This window comes from Caretta caretta, chromosome 1 (assembly GCF_965140235.1).
Source record: "Caretta caretta isolate rCarCar2 chromosome 1, rCarCar1.hap1, whole genome shotgun sequence".
NCBI classification, from domain to species: Eukaryota; Metazoa; Chordata; order Testudines; family Cheloniidae; genus Caretta; species Caretta caretta.
In genome coordinates, this window is record NC_134206.1 from 121,122,214 (window position 1) to 121,149,072 (window position 26,859).

At 39.9% G+C, this 26,859-nt stretch overlaps 1 protein-coding gene across 6 annotated transcripts in view; it reads left to right on the top strand.

Moving 5' to 3' along the window:
* Positions 1–26,859, top strand: part of VWA3B (von Willebrand factor A domain containing 3B) — a 121,690-nt gene that overhangs the window by 89,659 nt on the left and 5,172 nt on the right. For 4 of the 6 annotated variants that reach the window (XM_048858653.2, XM_075130742.1, XM_075130735.1 and 1 more), the window contains 5 exons: positions 11,001–11,121; positions 16,245–16,369; positions 17,500–17,637; positions 18,189–18,286; positions 22,884–23,116. In XM_048858653.2, the coding sequence (XP_048714610.2) occupies positions 11,001–11,121; positions 16,245–16,369; positions 17,500–17,637; positions 18,189–18,286; positions 22,884–23,116 (715 nt within the window). Of the gene's footprint in view, positions 1–11,000; positions 11,122–16,244; positions 16,370–17,499; positions 17,638–18,188; positions 18,287–22,883; positions 23,117–23,770; positions 24,328–26,859 lie in introns of those variants that run through there. The other 2 variants (XM_048858664.2, XM_075130744.1) reach the window with 2 other exon arrangements.

Here is a 26,859-nt window from a genome sequence, read left to right on the forward strand (position 1 = left end):
AAGACATAAGCTTGGCTTTAAGGAATAAGGAATATATATTACTCTAATAGGAGGATCACAATCCGTTTCCTACAAATGTTGTTTTGAGAATGTAACATAGTTATCAGACTCTTGGATCTTGTTTTAAAAAACTTTTCAGATCTTCAAAAACAGACTTAGATTTATGTATTTTATTTTTATCTGGAAATATTAAACTGATAACGTAGCTGTTTGGATTATTATTTCATCTCGTTCCACATGAATGAATAGTTGACCAGTAGCAGAAACATGTTCATGTTTCATTTGCTCATTCTGAGTAATGTTTCTGCTGTTTTGAAGTATCAGTGTACGTTGCTAACCATGATATGATTAACATTGTGCAATCACTTATCCTGAGTCAACCTGCTGTAGGGGTCTAATGAGAGCACCATTTTCAGTAATTGCTAATCTGCAACTGAAAAGCTTTACGAGTGAGCGGCAGAAATGCAGATGTAATCAGAATTCCATTTATGCAATGCAAAGAAGTATAAAGCCTCTAGTCTTTAAACTGTTCAAAGGGTTGCTGTTTTTTTCCTAATTGTGACTTCAGTCCACTAAATGGATGTAAATAATTTTAACTGCCAGTTGAAATATATGATGGTAACTATCAACAGTTCTTAAATAGCTTGTGTAGTACAGAATGAAAATTGCCATAGTAGGAAGTACTGTGAATGATGGACAATCAAAACATTCTTTAAAGTCTGTTCAGCAAATAGACAAATAGTCTGATACTTTCTTGCTAAAATTTAAAATACAAACCTTTATTTTTAAGCATGGCTAAGTACCTTGACAGCTACTTAAAAGTAGTAGTAATCCTTTTTGGATGTCCTTGGTACAGCAGCTTTCTGTGTAAGCCTGCAACTGAATTAATGGTGTGGGTTATCCTCACTCTGTGCTTTGACCTTCTGTTGGTGTTGTATTCATGCTGCTGCTGTGTTGGTATCTGTGAAAGTATGCCTTATTTAAAGGGGATGAATTAGACGTCTGCATAGAACTATAGGAATATTGAAAACCTCTAGCTATGTTGGCTGTAGGTCATTTGGGGAAATGAGCAGACACATTTTATTACTTTAGTTTACAAGGCAAAAATGAATAAACCGTACGAAAGAAGATTACAGAGTACGAGCTCTATTGCAAGTTAGGTGAATTGTAGGGCTGGTGACCATTTTTTGGGCCAAATGCATTGAAAAGAAAGTTGATCCATTTAAATTTATCTTGGTTACATGGTGTAACTATTTGGGGGAATCTGTCTATGTACAATTTACTAAGTCTGTTTGAGATGATGAACCCCCTGTATGCGCCACGGGTGGGACTTGGACAGTCAGACCTAGTGGTTGGAGCAGGAGTTAGGGTTGGGAGTCGAGTCAGGGTCAGAGCCAAAATCAGGAGTCAGGAGTTGAGCTGGCAGTGAGAGCTGAAATTGGGTCAGAGCTAAAGTCAGAGTTGAAGGCTATATGCTAGAGCCAAGGGTTGGGGCCAGAGTTGGAGACCAGGGGCAGGGATCATGAACGAGGCAGGAACCAGCAGCAGGTGAGATCACATAATGGAGGCAGGGTCTATAGCAGCAGCAAGCTAGGGTCCACCTTTTTGTACAGACAACTTCCTGTGTCTTTCTGGTTTAATTAGTGTACCCAGCCCAATCAGGGACTCCGGAGCGCCACTAATTGTGTCCTTGTGGACGGTACCTTTACTGGAGTGTAAGGCCTTAAGGTTCCCAATTCTCCAGTTACCGCTACAGCTGTTGGATGGTGTTTGCGGATGCTGCAGTGGCCTTTGAGCCCATGGGCCTGGTTCAGGACCAGCAAATCCTTACAGTATGCTTAAACCGTTATGTTTATTTGTAGTGTGCTCTTGCCTTACACTATTTGTGCTAAGGAGACAGGGAAATGGCCCTTTCATGGCTGTCTATGAATAGGTTAATTGTTAAAGAGTATTGGCACCTGAATAAATTTAAAACACACAAGTAACTGCATCCTAGATTAAAAAAAAGTTTTTTCCAACTTCTCTGTGTGTGGGTGGGTGGGAGTGGGAAGGTGCTGAGGTTTGAGAGAATGGAATTTTTCCAGAAGCAGGAGGAAGAAACCATATAAAAACTAGCATATAAAAACTTAGAGGGACTCAGAGAGGCAAAGGAAACTTGGGAGCAGGAGAGAGGAACAAAGAGACATACTTTCTGGAGGAGATAAAGAGCAGACTCCATGTTCCAGAGGAGAAGCCATGAGGAGAGGGGTACAGAAGAGGAGACTTGGAATCTTGAAAGGACACTGACCCAAATCCTGAAGAAGACTTGAGTGGTGAAAAAGCAGACAGAGAATGGCATATAGGTATTTAGTGAGGGGGCGTGGCCTCCCTCCAGGCCTGACAGGGAGGAACTAACACCCCTCCCAGTGCACGGAGCCTGGCCAGCCACACTGCCCCATTGGAAGCAGAGGGGCAGGACAGGAAGTATAACAGGCAACTCCTGCGGCTCAATTTGTCTGGAGCTGGCGAAGGAGATAGATGCCTCCTACCCGCGGGAGACCTCTGCAGCACTGAGGACCTGAAGGGACTGCCAGAGCTGCCAAGGACACCAAAGAGCTGCTGGGACTGCTGCTAACTGGGTACCCCGGGGAGACACAGGACACCCATGAAGTGAAGGTATCCAATGAGGGGATCATAGGAACTAGCCCAGTGCTGTGGCCAGAATACTGGTCGATGTGTTGCGGTGGGATCCCTGCCAACCCAGTGATGGAGCCCTCTGCCACTGTTAGGGCCCTGGGCTGAGACCCAATGGAGTAGGGTACGCCTGGGTCTCCCTACTCCCTGCTGCCAACTGCACCACTGGGGTGGCAGACTCCTCACCTTAGGCCAAGAGGCCTGTGTTGTCGGCTGTCTGCCTGAGTTAGGACATCAGGCGAAAGATTTTTTGGTGCTCCGCCTCCCTGAGGGCCTGAGCCCCTAGACTGGTTGGTGTTAGGCCCTGCCTAGAGGGTTAGGGCCTCTGAGGCTGTTAATTCTCCTTTTAGCCAGTCTTTGCAGAGACGCAACAGCAAGGGGGCATGGCCTCCCTCCGGCCCTGATGGGGAGGGATGGACATGACCTTCTACAATGTGTTTTATCATTTTGTCTAGACCTGTTTATTTCTAGTGATGTCTAAAGTAAAGACTGATTGGTTTTTGGAACTTTCTGCAAAGTCTATTATGTACTTCAACTATTGCATGTCCCTGGAGAGGGAAACTGTGAAGCAGAGAGTCCACTAGGTTGAAGCTCTGGGAAAAGGTTGTATTTAAGCTACTGGGGAGTTTGGAGGAGCCAACACAAGTCTCAGGGCCCAGGCAGTTGGACAGCAGGGTCTCAGCTCTCGCAAGGGGCTGCTAGACAGAGAATATGCACCCTCAGTGTGTGCCTGGAAACCGAGAGACAGTGCCCTGTTAGCCTCCTCAAACTCAAGAAGCGTAAAGCACATGGGTCCAGCATGTTGGTGAGTATCTAGAAGGTGGCACTAACACATGACACATGGAAAACAAAGGTTTCAGAGTAGCAGCCGTGTTAGTCTGTATCTGCAAAAAGAAAAGGAGGACTTGTGGGCACCTTAGAGACTAACCAATTTATTTGAGCATAAGCTTTCGTGAGCTACAGCTCACTTCATCGGAATGCATCCGATGAAGTGAGCTGTAGCTCACGAAAGCTTATGCTCAAATAAATTGGTTAGTCTCTAGGGTGCCACAAGTATTCCTTTTCTTTTTATGGAAAACAAAGTGTTAGCACAGGTGCTAGCTCATCAATACAGCAAACATATTTTACTTAGTGGTAAAAATCTTGATCTCATCTAATGTTATGCAGGCAAGAATGAATATGAAAAAACAACACAAGCATTGTAGAGACAAAATTAGAAAATCCAAGGCACAAAACAGGATCAAACTAACAAGAGATATAAAGGGTAATAAGAAAACATTTTGCAAATACCTTAGAAGCAAGAGGAAGACCAAGGACAGGGTAGGCTCATTACTCAATGAGGAGCTAAAGACACTAACAGAAATTGCAACAGTGGCCAAAGTATTAAATGCCTCATTTAATTTTTCACCAAAAACATTAGCAGTGATTGGATGACTAACATAGTGAACATCAGTGTAAATGGGGTAGGATCTGAGGCTGAAATAGGGAAAGAACAAGTTAAGAATTACTTAGATGAGTTAGATGTCTTCAAGTTGGCAGGATCTGACGAAATACATCCTAGAATACTTAAGGAACTAGCTGAAGAGATCACTGAGCCATTCACGATCACCTCTCTGAGAGCTCTTTGAGGACAGGTGAGATCCTAGAGGAAAAAGGCAGATATAGTACCGAACTGTAAAAAGGGGAATAAGGACAACCCAGGGAATTATAGTCCGTCATCTTAATTTCAGTATCTGGAAAGATAGCGGAGCAAATAATCAAACAATCGATTTGTAAGCACCTAGATGATAATAAGGTGATAAGTAACATGGATTTGTCAAGAACAAACCATGTCAAACCAACCAAATATTGCTCTGTAATAACAAGGTAACAAGCCTTGTGGATGGGGGGAAGCAGTAGATGTGATATATCTTGGCTTTTGATACTATCTCACATGATCTTCTCATAAACAAAGTAGGGAAATATAGCTTAGATGATACAGGGCATATCAAGTGGGGTCCTACAGGCAGGGCTGTACTTAGGCATATGCAGCATAGGCGGCTGCGTAGGTAACCTGAAAATTTGGGGCACCCGTGGGTCTTAGTGTCCACCCTCCCGCCTCTTCCTCTCCCTGTTCTGACCCTTCCTGCAGGCTCCCACCACAGCTGGCTGCCGCAGCCTGGTGAGTCTTCCTCCAGAGGGGATCTAGTATTTAAAAAGAAAAGGAGTACTTGTGGCACCTTAGAGACCTTAGAGATTGTGTTTCTGACTGCTCTCTAGTAACAGGGTAAAATTAGAAAGCAGGCTTTTAATGAAAAGTGTGCCTGTTTGGTTTTAGAGACTAACCAATTTATTTGAGCATGAGCTTTCGTGAGCTACAGCTCACTTCATCGGATGCATAGAACATAGAATCATAGAATCATAGAATATCAGGGTTGGAAGGGACCCCTGAAGGTCATCTAGTCCAACCCTCTGCTCGAAGCAGGACCAATTCCCAGTTAAATCATCCCAGCCAGGGCTTTGTCAAGCCTGACCTTAAAAACCTCTAAGGAAGGAGATTCTACCACCTCCCTAGGTAACGCATTCCAGTGTTTCACCACCCTCTTAGTGAAAAAGTTTTTCCTAATATCCAATCTAAACCTCCCCCTCTGCAACTTGAGACCATTACTCCTCGTTCTGTCATCTGCTACCATTGAGAACAGTCTAGAGCCATCCTCTTTGGAACCCCCTTTCAGGTAGTTGAAAGCAGCTATCAAATCCCCCCTCATTCTTCTCTTCTGCAGGCTAAACAATCCCAGCTCCCTCAGCCTCTCCTCATAAGTCATGTGTTCTAGACCCCTAATCATTTTTGTTGCCCTTCGCTGGACTCTCTCCAGTTTATCCACATCCTTCTTGTAGTGTGGGGCCCAAAACTGGACACAGTACTCCAGATGAGGCCTCACCAATGTCGAATAGAACAGAACATATAGTAAGAAGATATATATACATATAGAGAACATGAAAAGGTGGAAGTTGCCATACCAACTCTGAGGCTAATTAATTAAGATGAGCTATTATCAGCAGGAAGAAAAAAAACTTTTGTAGTGATAATCAAGATGGTCCATTTCAGACAGTTGACAAGAAGGTGTGAAGCTGTAGCTCACGAAAGCTTATGCTCAAATAAATTGGTTAGTCTCTAAGGTGCCACAAGTACTCCTTTTCTTTTTACTCTGAAACTTAGTATTTAAAAGTGAAAAAGCCTTCCAGCCTGCCAGACCTATTAGCACAACACTGAAGCTGGTAAAGAGCCATTCAAGTGGTAATGAAACCATTTAACAGGCTTTTACCAACTCCCAGGTATATACTGACAGTTCCTGAATTTTCTGACGAAAATAGTTGTGCATTACTGTAATATTTACTCAGAACATGTTAGTCTACAGGTCCTTAGTTTAAAATTTGCTTTAAAAATATTTCATTAGTGTGTTGCTGAAGATTATAAAATCACATCTCTAAAAAGTCCATGCATAGATTTTTAGATGCACAATATGAGTATTCATCTTTAGCCTTAAATGCTTGGATCTTCAGACATATAGTTTTTTAAATAAATCCTTCAAAAGACCACCTTTATCTAAAATACACCTGCGAGCCCAGGCAGCCATCAGGCATAGGGGCACCAGTTTAATAATGCTGCATAGGGCCCCATAAATCCTAAGAACGGCCCTGCCCGCAGGGATCTGTCCTGGGTCCAGTTCTGTTCAATGTCTTCATAAATGATTTGGATAATGGCATAGGGGGTACACTTATAAAGTCTGGGAGGTGTTGGAAGCGCTTTAGAGGACTGGATTAGAACTCAAAATGATCTTGAGAAACTGGAGAAATAGTGTAAAATAAATAGGATGAAATTCAATAAGGACAAATCCAAGTATTATACTTAGGAAGGAATAATCAATTGCACAAATACAAAATGAGAAGTGACCTCTTAGGAAGGAGTACTACAGAAAATGATCCAGGGATTATAGTGGATCACAACTTTAAATAATCAACAATGTACTACTGGTGAAAAAAAAAAAAAAAAGTGAACATCATTCTGGGATGTATTAGCAGGAGTGTTGTAAGTAAGGTGACCAGATAGAAAGTGTGAAAAATTAGGAGTGATAACCCCTCTCCTCTGTCTTCTAAACTAGCCTTTGTTATCGTATTTTGCAGGCAGACAATTAAGGTAAGTTCTTTTGTGATAGACTATATCTGAAAAATAAAAATGTTTATAAAGCTCATTTTGTATTGTGTTTCTGACTGCTCTCTAGTAACAGGGTAAAATTAGAAAGCAGGCTTTTAATGAAAAGTGTGCCTGTTTGGGTTTTTTTCAGCATTACTTTACAGGAAAGAATTGAGTGGGGAAGTGTTAATAACAATTACAGGAAAACCCTCAGTGAGCAATTCAACAAAAAATCATGCCTGTCTTCTGCACCACCACTGTTTTCCAGGGCACTGTTGGCATTAATGCCAAATGTACTGCTATAAGGGGAGGGGCGGAAACTAATCAGGTCATGCGATGAAGGAGGAAGCTAATGGTCTCCCTTCTCAGCAGTATTTTGTAGGAATGTGTGGATTATATTTCTGTGCATAAATACAGTGTATAAAAACAGTGTAAATCTGTGGGAACCTACATAGAAGCATGCTGATTTCAAACAGTATATTTTTGTGACTTTGGAAAAGGGAACTTGCATATTATTATTTGCCAGATGTGCTGATGAATAAGTGCTTTAAGAATTATTAGGCAGGAGAGATTTTGATTTATATTTTATAATCTCTCACTTCCTCATGATTAGTGTTCAGATGCATTAGCTTTAGAAGTATGGAGAGAAGTATACAGTGCAATTCAAAAAAAAAAAGGAGTACTTGTGGCACCTTAGAGACTAACCAATTTATTTGAGCATGAGCTTTCGTGAGCTACAGCTCAAGTGAGCTGTAGCTCACGAAAGCTCATGCTCAAATAAATTGGTTAGTCTCTAAGGTGCCACAAGTACTCCTTTTCTTTTTGCGAATACAGACTAACACGGCTGTTCCTCTGAAACCAGTGCAATTCAAGAGAGACTTCCCTAGTGTAGTAAATGTAGATGAATTTTTATTGCCAATTATTAAAATTTACCTGTAAAATAATTGATTTGGATTACATGATTTCCAGTATCCAAGAGAACTGTTTTTTTTTCTGTTGCCTGTGAATATTGTTTTCATAACTTCTTCAGGAGACAAAAAACTGAATGTTTGATTTGAATGCTAGCAGATAGGAGAACACTAGTGATCCCTCATGGCAGTAGTGGGGATATGCAGGAGCAAACAGACCGATTGCTGAGCCTGCGGGAAAGGGAGAACTGCTCCAGGCAGATGGTGAGGTTTTGGGGTGACTGGATCAAGCATTGACACTCCCAAAGTCCTGAAGAACAAGGACCAGAGATCCCCATGTTTTTTCATAGATGCCATTCCTCATAACATCTTTCCCCCAATCTGTCTGTCTTGGGGGAGAGAGACCTTGGTGTGAGGAAACTGAGAAACTAACTCCCCATCTTCTCTCCAGGAAACAGCTGCCTTAAAGGGGGTGACTCCTAAACCTCACAAAATGATCTATAATTGCATAAAAACCCTAATCTCAAAAGAAGATTAATATTGTAAAATTGAGAACTCCGAATTCAGGAAATGCCATTTTAGCGAGAGTTTGATCAATAATTCTTTTTATCCTCCTCATTCAGTGTAGGGCCCGAGACCTTATTTACAGTACACCATTCAAACCCTGCACTGCATCCAGAATAATTTCATTCCCTATGAGCTTTTTATGGTGCTGCTCATCATAGCCTATTAGTGCTTCACAAGCATATTCACAATCCCTGTGACATAAGATGACGGTATTAGCCTCATTTTACAAATAGGGAATTGAGGCACAAATTGATTGAGAACAAAATTTTTAAGTGTCCACTAATTTTGGGAGCCAAATTTGAGATGCCAAAGGTCTTTAATTTTTCAGAGTACTTTGCATTTTATAGATGTTTATATATTCAAAGCACAGCTCCCATTGAATTCAATTGCAGCTGCATTTATCAGACAGAAATTTATCAGACAGAAATTTCTGTGTTCCCATTAATTTATTCCTAACACCGCCTAAAGTAAAACAGTTAAGTTACCACTGTTTTGGGTTCTGAAAACCCCGGGTAACAGATCTGGTGAGCCATTGCCAGGAGTGGTAGAGAGGAAGGGAATGATTAATACAAGTGGTTGGTTTGTTTGTTTTACAATGGGGGTGGGGGGCAGTGGAACAGGGTCGCAGCCTGTGAGTTGATTTATGGTCACATTCTGTTATTGATTTAGGGTTCAGGCTGAAATGTCTGGTTGTGTAAAAGGATATGTCAGAAAGACAGGGAACATCTGGAAAGAAATAAAAGCTGGAAATGGATTTGGATAACAGCTTGGCAGATTTCATGCAGGAGCATGATAATGTTTTTTTTGGAAGCCTGGGAGCTCTACCAGTCCTGGAGTGTTCTTGCGGTTCTGTAAGCAGATGGAAGTGATAAAGCAATTAAAGGCAGAAATAAAAAGTTAAAAAAATAAAATTAAGAAAGACAAAGAAATATCCAGCCTGAGGGAAGCTCAGATAGTGGCACTGCAGAAGCAGTGAGCGAGAGGGTAACAGGCTGGAGCAGAAAGCATCTGGATTAAAACAACAAAAAATTGGGAGTGAATCTGCTGTTTGAGCCTTACTAAAGGATTCCCAGGATAAGACCCAGGCAGATCATGGGGAAAGTAAGAGACAAAGTTGTGCTCTCAGAGCCATGTTGAGAGAACAGAAAGGAATAGTGGTTGTGATTCGTGGGAGTCATCGCCTAAGAAGGAGGGGTGAGTCAGAGGTGGATCTCTGCTTGTATCCTTCTCATTATGAGGATGAGAAGGATGGTACCTGTGAGCTTCCTTTTCCCTTGGACTCTTCTGGGCAGTCCCCGTATGGTCCCTTGCTTGAAACACTAGAAGAGCTGCAGGTGCCCATAGCCCCCACGGTAAGAAAGAGTGATCCCCAAGAAGGTAACCAAGGAGGAGAAGAATGGGTAGAGGTTAGGCCCTTCACCCCTGAGCTGGGTAGAGTGGCAAGAAAATTGGTTGGTCTGTTAACCCAGAGCACAGCCTTGGGATGGCTGGCAAGTAATCCACTGAACTTGTTGTGTATGTGTGTCTGCAGATCTTAATATTAAAAATATACAGTCTGCAAGGAGGGGAGCGTTGCCCCTGAATTTGACATTTCTGCATGTACCCCAGAACTTGACAGTACTGAAGTCAGTCATTTTGTATGTGCAGCCATTGCTAGATAAAAACCAAACATCACACAGCTAGAAATAAACTTCAGCCTTTTTAAAACAAGGTCAAATAGCTGCATATTTGCAGTTTATTAAAATAAAAAATATATATAAAAAATCTTAATTTTAAACATCCCGAATGTATTATAACTAAAAATACTGAAAATATTTTAAAATAATAATTTATAAAAATAACCCAATAAAATTATTATATTGACCCACTAAATCACTATAAATTATATATTTTATTAAAATTAACTATAAAAATTAAATAAAAATAAATATCTCAAAGCAGTCCACAAAACCTTTTCTTAAAAAAACACCTATCATCTAAACTCCCCATTGGCTAAACAAACAAAAGCCCCTAAAAATCCAGCTAGCAATTACTCAAAATCATCTTAAACTAAGTAACTATATCTAAAATATCTTAAACCTATACATACTTAATATCTAATAAATTATAGTTTTAAATAAAAGCACGCTTATTTGTATTAATCATTTATCAAACAAAAATTGCTGTATTCCCATTAATTTGTTCCTAACACCTCCTAAAATAAAACAACTAAATTACCACTGTTTTGGGTTCTAAAAACCCCAGGTAAAAGGCCCATCTCAAAGAACCTCAGTTACAGGGGAGTAACCGTCATTTTTCCCTAACTTTATTCTTGGAAATAAATGAACTGTTTTTTGTTGAGATTTTCCAAAATACTTCATCTGGAGGCAGACAAGCAGCATGGAAAGTTTCAGCTGGATAATTAAAGATAAACAGTACTGTGAGCAGCTGAAAACAGAATCTTACAATACAAAGTGCTAGTTAGGCTTAATGATGGGCATTGTTGCCAGCTCTGTCTATCATATAGTTCACCATATTCACTGAAGCCTCCCAGTAGTTACAATCATCCAGTTTATTGTTGATTAGCAACAGTATTAATACTGTACATCTATTCCATAGCATGAAATTACATGAATGCTTAATTCATTCAAAACGATAGACCTATGCTGATCGGGTTATCATTATCTTCCCAATTACAGAAACTTACAGAAGAGAATGTAAAGGCACAGTCTAAGAAAAGACAGAAAGGAAAAGTGTTTGAGACTCTCAAAGGCCAAAAGGTGATTGCAAGATCTGACATCACAGGATTTTATTTTCCAGGTAAATTGTTTTTGTGTGTATTTCAAATGTTTTTTTAAATCTTTAGAAAGATTACTGAATAAAGAGTAAAATTTACCTAATCTTTTTCACCTGGTTTAGTTTTAATTTGTTTTACTGTATATATTGTTGGATTTTTCATCTTTTCTCACCATAATGCTTCTAGTAAGGTACAGAAAACTCTGCAGGCATCCTACTGATAGGTCTGTTTATTTAAGAAGAAAGTGGTGGGAAATGTTTTGGAATAAAATGGTGTATTTTTTTAATTGGAAGACAGTGTCAATCTATTCCTTTTTCTTTCTAGGCTGGCTTATTTCCATTTAGGATTTAGCAAAGGCTGAGCCATTCGCTATATTCAGCATATTCACTAGATGTTTCTGTTGTTTTGTTGAGTTCAAAGTCAGAATATTTGTAGTATGAATTTGTGTCCAATGATATGGTATAGGGGAAAAAAATCCAACTAATCCACATGCCTTTTTTGTATGATTAACAAAGTATTCTAGGACAAAAAGGACAGAAGTACTTGTGGCACCGTAGAGACTAACACATTTATTTGAGCATAAGCTTTTGTGGGCTACAGCCCACTTCATCAGATGCATAGAACAGAACATATAGTAAGAAGATATATATACATATAGAGAACATGAAAAGGTGGAAGTTGCCATACCAACTCTGAGGCTAATTAATTAAGATGAGCTATTATCAGCAGGAAGAAAAAAAACTTTTGTAGTGATAATCAAGATGGTCCATTTCAGACAGTTGACAAGAAGGTGTGAGGATACTTAATATGGGGAAATAAATTCAATTTGTGTTATGACCCAGCCACTCCCAGTCTCTATTCAAGCCCAAGTTAATGGTATCTAGTTTGCAAATTAATTCCAGTTCAGCAGTTTCTTGTTGGAGTCTGTTTTTGAAGCTTTTCTGTTGCAAAATTGCCACCTTTAAGTGACCAGAGAGGTTGAAGTATTCTCCTACTGGTTTTTGAATGTTATGATTCCTGATGTCAGATTTGTGTCCATTTATTCTTTTGCGTAGAGACTGGCCGGTTTGGTCAATGTACATGGCAGAGGGGCATTGCTGGCACATGATGGCATATATCACATTGGTAGATTTGCAGGTGAACGAATCCCTGATGGTGTGGCTGATGTGATTAGGTCCTATGATGGTGTCACTTGAATAGATGTGTGGACAGAGTTGGCATCGGGCTTTGTTGCAAGGATAGGTTCCTGGGTTAGCATTTTTGGTGTGTGGTTGCTGGTGAGTATTTGCTCCAGGTTATGGGGCTGTCTGAAAGTGAGGACTGGTCTTCCTCTCAAGATCTGTGAGAGTGAGGGATCATCTTTCAGGATAGGATGTAGATCTTTGATGATGCGCTGGAGAGGTTTTAGTTGGGGGCTGAAGGTGTTTCTGACATCAGAGAACATCTCACAGATAATTTGACATCATTGGCAGTCTGCTCTCAGGAGAGGCACAAGAACTGAACAGCTGGGGTGTTGAGGATCGAAGTGCATTGGCAAAACCTTTTGGGGACGCTTGCTCTGTGCCTCTTTACACTACATCTAGCTTGTCAGCCAGTGCTGTTAGTTGCTCACATTCATGAACACTGAATCAATTAAAACTAAAACAAATTAAGGATATTCCCACAAAGACACTTATTGTTAGGACTGTTTCATGTACAGATAAAATATGGAGAAAAATTCATTGCGTCTGTTAGCTTGGCTTATTTTTTCTGTACTTTGATTGTCTGATAAGTTTTCAATTTAACAATCACAGGCTGAATTCTTTAATTTTACAGTTGGATCAGAAAATCATTTTGCGATTTATCTAGCTTTGTAACGTTAGTCAGTGTTGAGAATGGTCTGATGCTGCTGTGTATTCTTTGTCTAGTCACATAGTTGAAAGTTTCTCTATCCTATACCCAAATGCTAATTCAGTAAAACATCAAATGAGTGAAAGATAATGGCCTAAAATGGGGAGAGAATTTTTTCCTACCCTAACATGAATAAGACTATACAGTATAAATTTACTGAGATATTCATTTACTTTTTTTCTCAGAATGCTATAATTCAAAAGGTAAGATAGATATTGCAGTTGGTACAGTAATAATGGTACAGTAATAACAGTGTACTGAATCTCTTTAGAATTTGGTATGCTACTTTTCACATATTGGACCAGATTTTCAGTGACGACTACAATGGATGTGTTTGCAAAAGTGTTCTTAGAAAATCCTGCCATAGCTTGAACTACACAGCTGTTGTGCACAGAATTTGGGTAACTGCCTGCCTAGCTGCTCATTGCACACTCTTTTGAATATTTGACCCTTTCATTAAATGAAATAATAAATGCATGAGTGTCTCTTGCATCATGTGCCAGACCCCAAGTGACAGACACTATACCCAGTGAGAAGTCTGTTGCATCATTTTACCCCATGCAGATAATTTATAATAGTTATAGGATCTCAAAGTGGGTATTATAATCACCATTTTATAAATGAGCCTTTCTGTGTTTATTTCCTAAGTGTTGCTGTCAAGGTCACATGGGAAGTCAGCACCTTTATGAGTAGAACTTAGTTCTAACTTCCAGTCACCTGTTCTAATCACTAGGCAATTCTGCTTCTCTAAAAATAATTATATTTACCTTTTCAGTAAAATTAATAATAATTTTAGTATCTCTGAACCAGCCACACAAAAAAGCAAACTTTATTTGTAATGGGAATGAACTATTTGCACATTCATCAAGGCTCCGATTCAGCAAGGTATTTAAGCATGCACCTAACTTTAAGCATGTGAGTAGTCCCATTGAAATAATTTGTGCTTCTCACGGTGTTGATGTTAGGCTTATAGTTTAGTATTTTGCTGAATCAGAGTCCAAAGTAAAAGGGTTCTTATGGCTTCTACTAAGTTTAGAATCTTTCTTTTCTTAGTAGTTATTCTGTACTTGCATTGTTTTAAAATAGTAGTAATGTTGTTGTTGTTGTTTTTTAAATGCATCTTCTAAGCTTTTCCTTTCTGTGGGTCACCCAGTGTATGTTGTCTTCTCTATTTCTGCCTCTGACCCTGTCCTCCAAACACCAGTCTGTAGGGAGCTTTCTTCTGATGATGAGTTTTGTGAGATTGGGGGTTTGTTTGAAGTCCAGAAGAGGGGGTTTGTGAAAGATTTCTTTAAGGATGTGGTCCTCATTGAGTACGGGTTGTAACTGTTGCATGATATCCTGTACGGATTCCAGTGTGGGGTGGTAAGTGTCAACAAGGAGTATGTGGTTAGAGGTTGTTTTTTTTTTATTGCAGCTGGTGGAGTGTCCTTGTTTGGTGAAGGTGGTTTTAAGTGTGTTAAGTGTGTATCCAAGACGTTTTCCTTGGCGCATATTCTGTGATATTTGAGGGCCTGACTGTAGATAACAGATCTTTTGGTGTGTTTGGGGTGGTTATTGGACCTGTGAAGGTAGGTACGACGATCCATGGGTTTCTTGTATATAGTAGTCTGTAGGGTTCTGTTGTTGAAGGTGATCATGGTGTCCATGAAGTTGATGCTGGTACGGGAGTGTTCTAGAGAGAGATTGATGGGTGGGTGGTGGTTGTTGAAGTTGTGATGGAAATCTATGAGGAAGTTTAGGTCGTCTGTCCAGAAGATGAAAATATCATAGATGTGTATCACATAGATCATTGCTTTAATGGTGCATTTGTCCAGAAACTCTTCATCAAGGTGTCCTGTGAAGATGTTGGAATGTTGGGGAACTATCCTAATACCCATGGCTGTACCAATGGTTTGGACAAAGTGTTTGTTGCTGAAAGTAAAATTGCTATGGCTGAGGAGGATGAAATAGATGAGTTTGGGATGGATGTGTGTGTTTGGGATGGATATCTGAGTGTTGTCCATTATCTTGTAAATATTTGAGGCAGGCATCAGTGCCATCATTGTGAAGGGATGTTGGTGTATAGGGAGGTGACATCTAAGGTGGCAAGGGTGGTGTTCTGAGGGAGGTGGTTAATGTTACAGAGTTTCTGGAGGAAGTTGTTGTGTCCTGGAGGAAGCTGGCACTTTGTGGGTAAGTCATTTGAGGATGGTTTCTATGAGTCCTGATATTCCTTCAATAAGAGTGCTATGGCCTGATATGATGGGTCTGCCCGGGTTCACTTGTTTGTATGTTTTGGGAAGGATGTAGAAGGTCCTGAAGTGGCGGGAAGAGGAGTTGTGGGGGATGAGGTTGTAGAGTTTCTTTTGGAGTTATTTGGGCAAAGATTTGATGATATCCTTAATTCCGAGGTGAATTGAGGTGTGGGATCTTCTTTGAGTTATTTATAGTAAGTGGTGTTGGTTGGTTTTGTTGATGTAGTCATCACAGCTGAGAACTACAGTGACACCACTCTGTCTGCTGGTTTGATCGCTATCTGGTGGTTGGATTTCAGGGACTGTATAGCTGTCATCTTGGTGGTGGAGCGACTGTAGTGGATTTCAGAGTCCGTTTTTTTCCCAAAAGCAATCAATGTAATGGTCAAGTGTGTTGTTTCGTCTATTGTGGGGTGTCCAGTCAGATTATTCTTTTTTCTTATGACTTGGTGGGGAGGCGGTGGTTGTGGGTGGTGGAGTCAGTGAAAGAATTCTTTAAGTTCTCCATGTGTTAGTATTGTATCAGATTCTGTGGTGGAGCAGAAGTTTAGTTCCTTGGAGAGTAGAGATAATTCAGCTCTGGTAAAAGGTACTCTGGATATATTGATAATGTTGGGGTGTCATGGTTTATCCTGGAGTTTAAGTTCAGTGGGTTGTGAAGTTGTTGTAGCTGGTTCCACTTTTTCTTTTTGTGTTTAATGGCTGTCAGCAGGTTTTGATAGTTGCATTGTGTTTCTTACATGACCTCCAGGTCGTTTTCCTGATTTTTTTTTCTTTTTTGCATAATTATTTTGCAGAACTCAGGCTTTATATTATAAATTCTTCGAGGGCAGTGACTTTCTTTTTGTTGTATCTTGTAAGGTACAATGTACACTGTCAGTGCCTAGTGCAAATATTATAGATTCTACTGCAGAAAATATGGGGACATGTTACAGCCTACAGGATTTTTAGCATTCTTGCATATTGGCAAACATACTAAATGTAATTTTAATATTGTATTTTTCATGTTTTTATCTTAGGAACTGTGATAAAGAGTATCAGTTCCTCCCAGGCTCTTGTTGACTTCAGCCATGGAGAGACACAGATTGTACCAATAAAGTTCATTATACCTGTTGGGGGTGCTATGCCTTGTCCATCACTGCAGGTGAAAAACTATTACTTCTGAAGGCAGCATATGTGCATCACTAACTTTGTTCTGCCGTTCACATATGAGCACGATGATAAGTTATAGTTTGGTCATTTCTGTATTTTGGATAAATTTGTAAATGTTAAAGAAGATTCTGCATTCATAGTGAAATTTCCTTTGGTTCCATGCTATTTCCAGTATTTCTTGTGGTTGTCACTTGTTATTACATGATATGTGATAAGAGTTTAGAATCTTTGCTCTTTCCCTCTATAATAGTATTTTTTGGCAGTTCACTCTGCATAAGTGGTCTTACTGTTTCCCAACAATACACATAATTAATTTACATTCACAGCATTGGAACCTAACAGAGCCTTTTACTCACACTATAACATACAGCAGGCTCTAGCCATTCATTTTTCATAGTATGTGCTTAATCCAACAACAACAAAAAAACCTTTTACCACCCCCAAAGAACAATAATGAAAAAAAAATCATATTCCATTTCTGTATTTGTTAGCTAGCTAATTGTCTATTATCACAATTCTTCTTTCAAATCGGGCTTATTTTAGCAGAGACAGGGATGATGGGTACAAAAAGCAATGGTCTACCTTGCCTTGGTTACAATTAAAACCAGGGGCTTGAATCTTTCCTGTATAATGTAAGGAAATACTGCTGATATTAACAGTATGTCCCTGTCTTCTGTGTGGAGAATCCAATTCTGGAAGTGTCCTGTAAGATTTAATAGAAAATTATAATCTTTCTATAGGGTTTAAAAATCATTTTATATAATTCAATTAAAATTATGTCCCTGTTATAGAATTCCATATGGTGTTTCAAAAATGTAAACAAAATATAATTCTCTATTAAATTCTAAGGAATAAAAGGTTGGAATAATTTCTTTAGCAGCCTGTTAACTTGATCCCTCTGAAATTCTGTAGGACATTTCCATAGGATGCTGATGTGAGGTGCTAATCCAGTGGGAATTGAGGGTAGTCAGCACATGGCATGATTAGTACCTTTATATTTTCCTCTAGAGTTCCATTTTAAGCCATTGGAATGGATTAGCATGTTGTTTTGTACAGTAAAACCATCATTTAAAACTGGTGTGCTATGAAGCTCTTGCAACCTAACTCTTTTCTGGTACACAGGTAGGAGACTATGTATTCGCCAGAACTGGGACACACACAGGAAATGATTATTATATGCCTGCTGTTGTCATAGCAACACCAAAAAGAGTTGAAGCAGATGATAAACTCTACACAGTTTTGAAGTACAACAATAGGAAAGTAAGTATCCTGTGAAAGGATATGAAGTTTGCCATGGCATTATTATAATTCTGTTTTTGATGAGGCAGAAATAACTTGCCTGCCTAAAGAGCACATTGTTCCATTCACCCTCCCAGCTGACCAAAATCAAATCTAATTTTAGAGCCAGGTAATGGGCCAACATAATGGACAAACTGATGAAGAGTGTAGAATAATTTATCCTTAAATCAAACATTACTCTATTCTCCATAATCTATTTATTGGCTTTCACAGGCTCCTTACTGCAAATGTGGAGAATAAGGATTGTTTTTGATGGGATAAAATAAAACTATTTTTAGTGTGTTTTGTTACCTTTGTTTGTTGGAGATTATTATGGTAATTTTATCTTTTTTCTCATTGTGTATTATAAAGAAATTGTACTTACCATTAGGAAATTGTCATCTTGGTTTTTCAGATGCTGCTTATGGTTGTACCAAAATGTCTGTTTTCTTTATGTGTTCCTTTATTCTTAACTGCTGCTTCTGAGGTTTAGAAGTTACTGATCTAAGCTGAATTTGATTGTGTTATTGCAGAAACACTGTATACGAAGTGGGCTTATTAAAATCAGCCAAACAAAGTATGCCTGTTCCTGCCGTTATATAAGAATGGCCCATATGGTGGATTGCCTGCTGTGAGTATGCTTGAGCTGATATATGTAAACTTTTGGTTATATGCATTCTAAAATATAGGGGGACAGAGAAGCATATTTTGTATTCACTATTGCTTTAGATTTTCCATATCTAGTACAATTACAAGTAGCTTTTAAAACTAGATCAGGGTTCATCCAGGTCGGGTGGTCCTGGACACATCACCAAGTGTGTCTGAGCCACTAAGTGTTTGGATGTGAAAGTTGTTAGCTGTCTACTTCATGCTTTTGTTCACTGGCATGGAGCTGCACTGTATCAGTCTTGGAAGGACTGGTGGGAGGTGCTAGTTTGGTTCTTTTTAACTGGAAGTTCTAAGTAAGGAAATGCTGGAAGATGGATTGGAGATAGTGCTAGTGATGGGGCTGATTTTTATTTTAAGATGTGTTTTGTGATATAAACTTGTGCTTCAAATTATGAAATGTATTTAGAGTACTTAGTGTCTTATTGGACTTAAGTCTGGGGAATGGCTTGGAGAGGGTGAACTTATGTAGACCTCGACTGATGTTTGCTGGTTTGAAAAGAACATGAACTTATATTGGTTTCCAGGTAAATCCGATGAAGTGAGCTGTAGCTCACGAAAGCTTATGCTCAGATAAATTTGTTAGTCTCTAAGGGGCCACAAGTACTCCTTTTCTTTTAGGTAAATTTGGGTTTCTGTTTGGCCTTTACACAGCCTGAGCCATGAACCCATTTGAAGTATCCCTGAGAAGTGATAGATTTCAGAGTTCATTAGCAGGCTGTGTGTTGTGTGGTAGAAACCCTGTTCTGGGCTTTAAGCATTGAGGCAGTGGCTCCTACTCTCCCCTCTCCAAAGAAGAGGGAACATGAAATCCCTATGGAATATAATAAACCTGATCAATGAAGCAGGAGAGATTCATTCTTTTTTATGGTTTCAGATATGTTTGGGGGAAAGTGGTGACCCCCAACAAAATCCAGCCAGAGAAAGAGGAGAAACCAGATAAATCAAAGTGTTAATACTTCCCACCCAAAACCAGAACAGAATTTGTCATCCCCCTTCGTTCCTCCTTTGAAGAAGTTATTTAGGGTGGAGTGGGAAACACCCAAAGAAAAGACTCACTGAGCAATCCCTCATATTATATAGGGTTCTAGAACCCAAAGATTCCATCTTTATCTCCTCTTTGGTCAAAGCCATGGTGATGTTGCTGATAAAGAACATGGTACAGTAAAAGCTGTGTTTTCCAGCACTGTATAAACTGGAAAACTCTAGAAACCGGCATTTTGTGGTGCCGAATCTGAGCGGTGCTCACCTTGGTGGCTCCCCACAAGAAGCGACATATTCCTGCTGTTCCGCCCACAGGCGCTGCCCCTGCAGCTCCCATTGGCCACAGTCAATGGTTATAGTAATCAATAACACTTAACTCTTGTATAGCATTTTTCATTCATAGATGTCAAAGCACTTTACAGAAGAGGTTAATATAATTATCCCCATTTACAGATGGGGAAACTGGCACAGAAAGGTGAAGTGACTTTCTAAAAGTCATCCAGCTGGCCAATGACAGAGCCAAGAATAGAATCTAGGTCTTCTGAGTTCCAGTCCAGTGTCCTAACTACTAAGCCACACTGCCTCTGTCAAGGTTCCTCCCCCACTCTGAACGCTAGGGTACAGATGTGGGGACCTGCATGAAAACCTCCTAAGCTTATCTTTACCAGCTTAGGTCAAAACTTCCCCAAGGTACAAAATATTCCATTCCTTTGTCCTTGGATTGGCTGCTACCACCACCAAACAAATACTGGTTACTGGGGAAGAGCTGTTTGGAAACGTCTTTCCCCCCAAATACTTCCCAAAACCTTGCCCCCCACTTCCTGGACAAGGTTTGATAAAAAGCCTCACCAATTTGCCTAGGTGACTACAGACCCAGACCCTTGGATCTTAAGAACAATGAACAATCCTCCCAACACTTGCACCCCCCTCCCTTTCCTGGGAAATGTTGGATAAAAAGCCTCACCAATTTGCATAGGTGACCACAGACCCAAACCCTTGGATCTGAGAACAATGAAAAAGCATTCAGTTTTCTTACAAGAAGACTTTTAATAGAAGTAGGAGTAAATAGAAGTAAAGAAATCCCCTCTGTAAGATCAGGATGGTAGATACCTTACAGGGTAATTAGATTCAAAACATAGAGAATCCCTCTAGGCAAAACCTTAAGTTACAAAAAAGATACACAGACAGAAATAGTTATTCTATTCAGCACAATTCTTTTCTCAGCCATTTAAAGAAATCATAATCTAACACATACCTAGCTAGATTACTTACTAAAAGTTCTAAGACTCCATTCCTGGTCTATCCCTGGCAGAAACCAGCATACCGACAGCCACAGACCCTTTGTTTCTCTCCCTCCTCCCAGCTTTTGAAAGTATCTTGTCTCCTCATTGGTCATTTTGGTCAGGTGCCAGCGAGGTTACCTTTAGCTTCTTAACCCTTTACAGGTGAGAGGAGTTTTCCTCTGGCCAGGAGGCATTTTAAAGGGGTTTACCCTTCCCTTTATATTTATGACAGCCTCCCTTAAGGCTGGTTGTTTGTCATGGATAAAATAAAGAAGATCACGGATTCCACTCAAGATTCTTATGGAATTCTGTTTTGTCTTTCCCCATAAACATCATTAATTCCATCTTTCTCTCCTTCACATCCACTCAGTCATTCACTCTGAGTTGGCTGGTCTCAGTCATCAAGCCAGCCAGCCACAACCACTCCTAAGCACCTCCATATTTTTGCTACTCACCACTCCTGTTTGCTTTGCTGTATTGAATTTTGCTTTTTAGATGAGGATGGGAAGAGAAGGGAAAATTATGTGCTGGCAATAATATTTGTTGTTGTCTTTCCTCTTCTTTCATGCTACTCATCTGTCCATCCCTCCTAAATAATCTACATTTTTATATACATATTCATAATTCTGCTGCATTTTTAGTCTGTTTTATGAACAGGTTGGAGCCTGGCTAGATCTGTCTCTTGTGGTTGAGTTTTTTCCTCCTTTTTCTTGGTAATGTAATACCTAGCTCTTAATACAGCGCTTTTCATCAGTAGATCTCAAAGTGATTTACAAAAGAGAGCAGTATCATAATCCCCATTTTACAGATGTGGAAAATGAGGCATATAGCAGTGAGGAGACTTGTCCAGGTCACCCAGCAGATGAATAGCAGAATAGGGCATTGAACCCAGGTTTTCTGAGCCCTAGTCCCTAGTGCTCTATCCACTAGGCAACACTGCCTCTTTGATAGCTGGAGCTTTACATCTCATAGAATTGTGTTTTCTAGGATGGGAGACGGTGGCCTCAGACGAACACAGTTATTAGTTCAGAATTTTCCCCTTTTGCGAGTAACACTCTCAGCTACAGTATTTTATTGTTTTCCATTAAGATATTTGTAATTGGAATAATGTTTTCATGGAAGTGTAACAATTTCTCCCATCTTATTTAACACTTTACTTTTATATCATGTAGATATGCATCCTGTCCTCTGCCAGGCATTGACTAACTTAATTCAATGATTGAATCATAAAGATTCAGCACTGTCCATGACATTACTTTATGTTAATCGCTTTTTGTAGTCTAGCACACAGTATCCAATGAGTGTTTTCCTCTTTTATGAAAAACTGAGCATTAAAAATCATTAGACAGTTGTGTTTCATTAGCTGCACATTAATCAGTACTAATGCTGGCTGTGCCATTTTCACTGCTTGAATAAAGATTGTGTCAACGTTTCTATTATAGCCCCTGGCATCAAGGTGGACCATGCAGTGCATGTGTTCAACGGCCATTCAAGTATTGTATTGTATCATTTTGTCTAAATCTTAGATTTTAGGCTGTCTGGCTGGGGCAGGGACTGTCTTTGTGTTGTTTGCCTGTACAGCATATAGTACACTGAGGCCCTCATCAATGTATAATCTATTCAGGTACTTATCTGACCCTCATCCTTGTAGTATCTGAACACTAGTATCCGATTCCTGTTTGAACTCCTTAGGCACTATCACAATGGAAATACATAATAAAATAATTGTGATAAGACAATCCTACCCAAAGTGTAATTATCCATATCAAACTAAAGCGCCGGGAGCACTGAGTTTAGTTAAAGGAGTTTTCCTTTATATTGCTTGATTGCGTTGGCCAACTTTAGGAGCCTCTTTGATAGGTTGTAAAGAGAGTATCTACAGCATGATGTGAATTCCTGGTGGAAATTTTTTAGAATTGAGATTCTCAGAGACCAGAGGATCTTTCTTGGAAGAATACTCTCATATGATAGGCATGTGACAGCTACTGTACTGCATAGTTGCAAAATCTATAGGAAGCTTCCATGGCTCTGGTGTGGGCTGGCCTTTATTAATTCTTTTGTTACTTCTGATAAGTTAGGTTGAGTCAGAAAACATTTGAACTCTGGCCACTTCACAAGACTACTGCCAGCACAATGAGTCTTTTTCTTATCAACACTGTGACAGGTAGGAGGTGGGGAAAGATGACATACAAAGTGTTAAAATAATAAAATAAAGATGAATGTTTTGAAATAGCATGATATACCACATTTACACACACAGATGTATATCAGTAACTCTTCTCTTCTGATTTCTAGCCCAAATGTACAGGCTGAGAAATCCATCCAGAACTCATCTCCAGAAGAAGAAGAAGAAAAGGGGAAAAAATTGAAAGAAGATGGGGGAAAAAAGAAAAAAAAAGGGAAAGTAGAGAGCAAAACGCATCCCAGGGAGAAGACTTCAGACTCTGATGATCTTTTATTTACCTCCAGGAAGGAAGTAAAAAACAAAGAAAAGAATTCACTGCCTAGTGACAAAGAGGAAACTGAAGGTAAAGAAGTGGGGAACGAATGATTTGATTCAAGTCATAAAATCATAACGATTAGAGATGGATCTGACCTGTTGGGTCATTTAGTCCATTCCCCTGCCACTACAGAAAGGTCCCTGCAGTATATTTTCTGGAGGTTTGTCCAGTCTAGTTTCAAATGTTGCAATGTTCCACCATTTTCATTGGGAGACTATTCCACAAACTAGCTAATTTCAGCATCAGGATGAGATTGTTTTCTTGATTTTTATCTATTTATACTAGTTATGTCCCTTGGTATCAGTCTTAAGCAAATTTCTCTACATCCTGGGTATTTACTTAGACTCTCCCGATATTTATTATGTTTTCTCCTCAGTCATCATTAAGTCAAGCTATTTGTATGTTGCTCTTCTAATCTTTCCTCATAAATCAGTACTCATCTTTTGTTGCTCTTGTGTCAATTCCATCCAGTTTGTCTACATCTGGCTGGTACTGAAGTAGCATGATACTGCAGTACTGCCCAGGTTTCTCAACATCCTTGTAGAAGCACAGCTTCTTCAGAAGCCACGTCATGATTGGCTCCCTGCCGTTATATGTCTCTGAACTCCCCAGTATTCCAATTTGCAGAGGGTAAATGAACATGAGATCCCATTAGCCTCTTCTGTTACTAATTCCCTGCAGGTTGAAAGAAGGATGAATCTGAGGAGAGTGGCTATCACCTTGGCCCATCCTGGCTATGCCTTACCCAGATCTGCAGAGCCTTGGCCACCTGAGTCCCACAAAGGAGATTCTTCTAGGTGGCATGAGGTGGAACATGCTGCAGAGTCCCCTTTTTATGGCACCATTGGCTTTACCATTTATTTATTTTTTGCAAACCTCTTTGTGTCTCAGAATGGATGGAAGTGTAGGAGAACCTCTGATATTCATACAGTTAATAAAGATGTTATATAAAACTGGTCCTTACACTGATACCTACAGGATTTCTTTGGATGCATTCCCACAACTTGACACATCGTTGAGTATTGTTACTCTTTGTTTGCAGGTGTTCAGTCAGTTTTCAGTGTATATGATAGTGCTTATCATAGCCAAGAAAATTTGAATTAATTTTGCAAATAAAAATTTGTGAGCCAGTGTCAAATATGTTACCAAATGCCAGACATACTGCATGTAGTTTATTCCATACATTCACTATTTATTTTAACTCTATTTAAATAATTAAATAAATAATAAAAACCCAAGTTTGCCTGTTATTATTGTTTTTCTCATGGGCCAGATCCTTGTCTGGTGTAATCTGGCATTTTACAGTAGTTGATAGTCTGGTGCTATATGTGCTGCTTATTCAGATCCCATCTTTGCAACCCTCACCCATACTGATGAGCACTTAGACAAATGCTCCTGTTTAAACCAGTGGGATTACTTGCATGAGTAAGTACTCATCAACATGAGTGAGATTGCAGAGCTGTGTCCTATGAATGCATTGTTCCATTAATCTCTAGAGACTAGATTTTAAAGGCCTAAGCTCCTGTTGATTTCCTAGGCACCTAGTGGGATTTTTAAAAGTGCTTATCTGCATCTTTAGGTGCCTATATACCTTTGAAAATCTGGCCCTAGATATTACATTTTTTCCTAACCCTTTCATTCTGGAATTGTTTGCTACCTCATGAAGAATGGATCACATGTGTCTGTTATGTGTTAGGGAGTTAATATTTGTTCCATTATTTTACTGAAGTTTGAAGTTAGACTTACCTAATACTAGTTCCCAGGATTACTCTGTTTTCCTTTTTTGAAGTTCAGTACCACGTTTGCTTTATTAGTTAGGCACCCAATCTGCTTAGGTACTTTTGAACATCCCACTAGGTGCCTATCTATATCTTTAGACACCTAAATGTCTTTTTAAATCTGGCCCTTAGCATCTTAAAATGGTGGTCATACAAAGCCTTTGATTTATATGTTCAAACTTTCCAAGTGTGCTCTTCATTGCTCTTCGCCGTTATTTTTCAAAGTCTTCAGTACTTCTTAATTGTTCTTATTCAAGGCAGATTTTAAAATAAGTTCAACATCTCAGCAACTCAAAAGAAATTTTTTGAATAGTTGTAAATTCCTTTAATAGTTAAAAACAGACGAACAACTTATAATAGCCTGAATACATCCTACTGTAATGAGGTTACACTTACTGCTTGATTGCTTGATTTCTGAAGCCGGTCTGTTGGTTTATTTAAAAGGTTTATAGTCCTCCCACATAGTTTCTAATACCTGAGTACTTTGAATGTCTTTTCATTTGTATAAAAACAAATTACTCGATACTCCTGATTGTTTGCCTGTGGTATGAGAACTTCCTGTTCATAATTGTGCAGCATATTTTCTCTAGCCCATTCACGCTTGTGTAATACAGGAGAAATATGTAACACCATGAAAAAGTGCCTCCTTTTAAAAACCATGCCAGCCTCATCATCACTGGTGATCCCTCGATTCAAGGATGATCTCTACCACAGATTTACATCTATGTCCTGAGATGACTCAGGAGTCCAATTCTGGAACCACAGATTCACCCGCAATAGGTGCAGACATTTCCTGGTGCGTCAGCTGCCCGCTGGAGAAAGTTCTTTCTTTTTCCTTCCTTTTCTCTCTCTTTTCAGCTTCAAGGGCAATGCGTTTCTCCTCAAAGCAGGCCACTGCCTGATGCCTCCTGTGGCACCATTGGGGTCAGTTAGTGCTTGCTTCTCCCAACTTGTGGTGTCCACATCATTTTTCTTGAGATACACTTTGTGTGTCTTTGTTGCTAGCCTACCCAGTCCTCAAATGTGTGGCTTTGGTTGATCACTTCATATGTTTTCTCCAAAAGCTTCTTAATATCATAGAGCCAGAATGTGCAACCCTTGCTTGTGCTGGTGAACACTTGCTCACATAAGCAGTCCCATTGATTTCATACATACATTTCAACATTTCATAGATTTCAGTGGGATTCTAGAGGGAGTAGGAGCTCCCTAGCATGAGGAAGAGTTGCACAATATAGTTCTTAATTTCTTTAGCTAGTAAGGTAAATTTATTCAACTGGCAAATCTACTTGATGAAGCCTAATATATTCACTGCTTTTGGGTCCTGTATGAATGTACTAAAGCAAACTTGTTAGAGGATTTTGAAATGTCTACAAGCCAGCATACTTTCAGCTAAAATATTCTGGAATGTTACCTGATTGCATGTAATCAGTGGCCCAGGCCTGTTCTTACTCATGAAAAACATCCATTGACTTGAATGAATATGTACTGCATGATTGGGCCTTGTGATGGGGCATCTGCCCCACACTGGCCCATAAGGAGTTAGTAGAACCCTAGGGAGGCTGTGCAGCAGGCAGCCAATTAGAAAGGACCCTAGGGAGTCTGTGCAGGAGACAGCCAATTAGAGAGGGACTGTGAGGAGCAGCCAATCAGGGCCTGGTAGACCCATATAAGAAGGGCTGCAGGGCATAGCAAGGTCAGTAGCTGCCTGGAGCTCGAGGAGGGAAGGTCAGGCTCCTAGCAGGAGTGCCAGCACCCTGGGCAGAGCAGTGCTGCTAGCAGCAACCGAGGGATGGGGAAGCTAAAGATGGCTTCTTGTTGGCTGCAGGGATTTGCAGGCTGGGGTCCTGAGGCAAGGGAGAAGAGGTTGCTGGGGGCCATGGGGAAATGAACTGAGGAGTTGGAGGGCATGCAGTAAGTGACAGCCATCTACAGGGTTTCTGGGCCAGGACCCCCATTTAGGGAAGTGGCTGGACAGTGGTCTGCAGTTCTGCC